The 5,139-nt window shown below is 40.5% G+C and overlaps 1 protein-coding gene across 1 annotated transcript in view; it reads right to left on the minus strand.

Moving 5' to 3' along the window:
- Positions 1 to 2,802: 2,802 nt before the first annotated feature.
- SPTLC3 (serine palmitoyltransferase, long chain base subunit 3) overlaps positions 2,803 to 5,139 on the minus strand; it is a 153,120-nt gene continuing 150,783 nt past the window's right edge. The window contains exon 12 of the mRNA XM_010844153.1: positions 2,803 to 4,758. Coding sequence (XP_010842455.1) covers positions 4,645 to 4,758 — 114 coding nt within the window. The 3' untranslated portion in view covers positions 2,803 to 4,644. The remainder of the gene's footprint in view (positions 4,759 to 5,139) is intronic.

The following is a 5,139-nucleotide window of genomic DNA, read 5'->3' on the forward strand; positions in this document are numbered from 1 at the left end:
AATTTTTCAAACAATCCAGGAAGTCAACATCTTTAAAGTAATGTTAAACTGTATTCATTAATTTCTTTGTAATAGTCATTAAAGAGAATAACATAAATATAGTTATTAAAAATAAACATATTTATTATATATAGGTATGTATAACAAAATAAACTACATACATAAATTAAAAATATATACAATATTTATTTTTATCTTCAGAGACTCAGTAGTATTTAATTATGCATTTTAGAAGTAAAAGTTTTAAGTGGATGGATGGCTATCAGCTCAAAGCTGAGTCCTTCCCCAAGAATTTCCCTTGACTGAAAGGAATTGTCTTGTCTAAGTTACCACTCTCCCCCAGGGATGCCCTGGTAGCCTGCATCCTTTAACTAGTAGGTAGGGGGACAGACCTGGCACCCTCGCCTTCTTTTGAGCTACTTCTAAAGGCCCATCTCAGTTGTATAGCTTCTCTGGGGCTTACTGAAGCCTTTGTTATGATGACATCACACTGCAACTTCTGTTTCCAAGCCTGTTCCCTCCCTCCAACCTAGATATTGTAACACTGTATGTAGTCTCAGTGGCGTGCCTGATCAACATTTAACAGCCAGCTCTCCAGACCACCAATCTGTAGTGTTTGCCAGTTTCTGTGATGTAAATACTCCCAACAAGGCCAATTTCCAGCTATAAAGGTGATGTCACTGAAAACAGAGTTGGGAAGAGATGGGCACTATTGGTTCTGGTGACATAGTGCAAGTCGTGGCTCGCCACCCTGGGCCATTTTTTCTCAATGAAATTCTTAAAAGCAAATCTTAGTCTTTTTTTTTTTTTTTTAGGGCTGCTGCTGCTAAGTCGCTTCAGTCGTGTCCGACTCTGTGACCCCATAGACGGCAGCCTACTAGGCTCCTCTGTCCCTGGGATTCTCCAGGCAAGAACACTAGAGTGGGTCACCCAAACTAAGTCAACACAAAAACATCAACTCATTTTTATATTGCCAATTTGGGTGATTGGTTTATTAAAGAAATTAATGTATCACAGGGAGAATATAATGAAGTTGGTCACCTCAAATGTTTCAGTGAAACACACACATACATACACACATACAAAACACCACACCACAACACCCTAAGACAATGTCCCACGATAAATACCTAGAAACATTTAAAATACAGTCTCCTTTTAATTTCTTAAATATTATACAGCTCCATATAGCATCCTGAGAAAAAAGACTTCGAATATATTGTTCTTAGTGAAACTGGGAAAAAACTGCCAAGGAACTATGATAAGTTCAAATTACAATTGTTATTGTTGCCATAAATCAAATCCTATATTTAAGAGAGCCAAGGTTTCCTCGGTCAGAGTAACTCATTTATAATATTTGTTATCTCTGAAGACAAACACCGAGGAGCATTGCATGTTTGGATACTATTAAGACTTTCACCTGGCTTGAGAGCTACTGTTGGAATAAATAAATAATCAGAAGTCGAAGATTTTTTTCAGGGGGTGGGAAGAAAAAAAGGAAACAAGATACCACAATCGGTGGAACAAAGTCATGAAAAGAAAAAGGAACATCTTGTAAGAAATGACACAAAGGAGATGAAGGAGAGCTAGAGAAGAGATACTTCTGTTCAAATGAATGGCAGGTTATTCTTCAACACTGGGTTCATTTTTGGGGAAAGAGAAGGTACCTTGAAATGGGAACAACATGTTGCATTGGGGTGAAAAGTTTAGAATAATTAATTTACTTTAACAATATAAACACTCTTAATCACCAACAGAGAATCAGAACAAAGTTCCTGGGAAAGTTACTAGAGTTACCAGTCCCAATGAAAGTGAAAGTCGCTCAGTCGTGTCCAACTCTTTGTGACCCCATGGACTATATAGTCAATGGAATTCTCCTGGCCAGAATACTGGAGTGGGTAGCCTTTCTCTTCTCCAGGGGATCTTCCCAACCCAGGGATTGAACCCAGGTCTCCCACATTGCAGGTGGATTCTTTATCAGCTGAGCCACCAGGGAAGCCCTGGTTCTCAAATTATAACCTGGTTGACAATCCCCTTGGGAAGACAGGCTGAAAAGCAAGATTCCTGGGCACTGGAGCTATTTTGATTCAGTGGAAGTCTGGTTTGGGGCCCAGGGATCTTTACTTTAATAAGCTTACTAGTACATTCTGAAGCCCATAGTCTCTGTCAAACCAAAGCCTGCTAAAAGGCAAGATAGTCAACAACAGGATACTGCATTCAGTAAGATTTGGAAGGTGTCTATGCCATTTTGCTATTATGCAAATACACCCTCCTTACAAATATCAGTCTGGATCCTTCCTCTTCTGCTTCCCTGAAGGTCATTTTTAGAAATAGCATCTTTCATCTATTTATTAGTCAGCCAGATTCTCATCTCTGAGTCTTTAAACTCTTGCTCTGTAAAGAAAGGGGCAAATGTGCTTGTATGTGTGTGCATGCGCACACGCATTCTTCACAGTTGGGAGGGTTGGGGGTGTAAGCCATTACAGTTCTTTTAGGAAATTATCTTTCCAAACAGAGCCAACCAAAGGGACATTTTTGGCTCTGGTATAGCTATAAAGGCCCAATAATACCTATTGAATTGAAATCACACTTTTATTAACTTAGCAGTAGATTTTTTCTTATAAAAATGAAAAATTCTCACAAGTACCCTCTTAACCAGTCTCACTCTATAAGACATATATCCTTATATCATTAACCCTCTGGGGCCTGAACCCCTCTAATGTGCTCAGGAAACATTCCATTTGGATTACAGTTGTTCTCATAAGTTCATATTCAGCACAGACGGTCTGACAGAGCCAGGTTCTTGATCTCATGTTGGAGAATGTAATCAATGACTCAGCACTCTGGCATCTTGATGAAGATTCATTTTGGACAATTAACTAAGATCAACTTCATTTAAACATACATTTTCAAGAGAAAAGACCTCTGCGCCTTCCTTTTCTTGGCATATGTATACAGTATATATTTTCTTTGCACAAGGAATGCTGCACTGGTTCACTGAGTTGAAATTTAGTCTCTGTTGGAATTGAGTTATCAAAATCAGCCATTGGATGGAGCAACTGCATTTTCAGGACCCACTTCCTGTCCCCTTCTGCTTATAGGACTCCTTACAAAAATTCAGGGGGAACTTTATCATGGGATCCAGTTTTTAGCTGATGTACCTATTAGGGTAATAGTTCCCTCCATAAAACGCTTTCCACACTGATCGCCTTTATCCTTTAAAAAGCTGTGAGCATCCGGGTCCCCAGAACACGGGGGGCGTGGGTGGGTTTCTGCTCCAGCACGCAGCATGAGAGCCGTGTCCGTCTGTGTCACGTGAAGTCAAACCTCTCTTGAAGTGATTTGTTTAGAGTGTCATTTGATGGAGTGGAATGTTCTGTAACTCATTTGAACTATTACAGAAGCTTTGGTAAAAGGTCACCACTGCTTTTTAAGAGTTTCCCAATCTGGGCACCATCTGGGGGCTTGTTAAAGATAAGGTTTTCTACTGGCTTTTTTTCCATACCGACTAGATTCAATTAGCAAAGGGCTACTTTTGCAGAGAAGTGTGTGTTCACATTTAGAGAGGGAGAGACAGACAGACAGGCAGATGTATAGAGATAGAGAGACAGAGGCAACTCAAGTAAAGCCCACTTAGCACCAAAGTGGAGTGCTTATGCCAGAGGACAGTACTGTTTAATAGGTCTGAATGGAGGGGTCAGAATTGAAAAGCTGAATAGCATTTACTTTTAAATGTCACTTTTTAACCGATCCGTTCTCAAGTGTAGTCTTAGGAGTCAGCTCTAAAGGACTCCACACTCAGTAGGAAAAGGACAGCTCATTTCTCAGTGTAGTAAAAGCGATGCGAAACATTCAGTCCACAAGGCAACAAGGACGCTCACACCGTCACACCTTTATCAGTTTAGTCTAGGCCTACAGTTGGCTTGCTTGCTTTCTTCCCTCTTCCTGATGAAACAAAAGTCTTGAATTTTCCAAACCTCAAAAGCTCAGCTATAAAACTGTAGGAAACCAGGAACAGGAAAAGGAAAGTTTCCTGTAAAGACGTCTTTGGTCTTGCTGGCCAGGTCTGCGCTCTCCCTTCAAACACTCAATATGGCTTCTGACACTTGTCCTTGGAAAAAGTCCAAATGTGACAAGTGGTAGAGGCAACATTTCTTTACCCTCCCACCTGGAACTTCCCATGATACGGATGAGTTCTAGCTGGTTCTTTCATGGGTAAGAAGGAGCCCAGCTACTGCCCACCTCCCTTGCCCCCATCTGCAGAGAAAATTAGCAAACACGTAGTGAGATCTACTGAAGTAAAAATCAAAACCCTCTCATTTGGCTGAATTCCTAAAAGGGCCTGGACCGAAGAGGCTGCACAGTAGCAGCTAAAACGCAGGCTCTTTGCCATTACAAATATTCTAAGAAATGTGTGTGTGGTATGTGTGTGTTTGTGGCAGGATGCTTGGGGGAGGAGAACGTTAATGTCTCTATAGAGACATTAAAAACACAACAACGATTGTTTCTCCCTTGGTTCAATGAAATTGTTTTGGAAACCAAAACTGTTCTTAGAAAGGAGGAGAAATCCGTTTATATTCCTTTTGAGACAAAGAAGGAGGTCTTCCTGGCCAAGTCTTTAGGGTCCATTCAGGTCCAGGAAACTCAGTCCTCAAGTTCAAAGCTCATCTCATCATAGAGTTCCGGGCGTGCTGACTTCCTGTTCCGGGAGTATTTCACATTCAGGAGGTCACCCATCTCATCCAGGGCTTCCAAAACCTGCAAAGAGATTGCCTTCCATTAGTTTTATTTAAACTCCCAAGTGGCCTTGCCCTCTGAGGTCTCACAGAAAACCACACTCTTCTTTTGCCAGCTTATTTGCTTTTTAAAGAAAAGGAAAAAGATCCAAGTCACTAAGCTGAGGTTCATAAACCAGCCCGAGAGGAATGTTAGAGGCGAATGCATTTTACTTCATATTCTTTAACAGTCTAACTCCACATTACACGTGTTTAAGATATTGTGGGGATGTGAAGAGAGGAAGAAACGCATTTGATTCATGCTTACCCTTGAAGTCTTTATTTTTAAAATTTAATGACAGTATAAACTTGTGAGAGAAAAAGAAAAATGTTCACACATTACGATTAAGTCCTCATGACACAA

Source organism: Bison bison, unplaced genomic scaffold (genome assembly GCF_000754665.1).
Source record: "Bison bison bison isolate TAMUID 2011002044 unplaced genomic scaffold, Bison_UMD1.0 scf7180017864196, whole genome shotgun sequence".
NCBI lineage: Eukaryota > Metazoa > Chordata > Mammalia > Artiodactyla > Bovidae > Bison > Bison bison.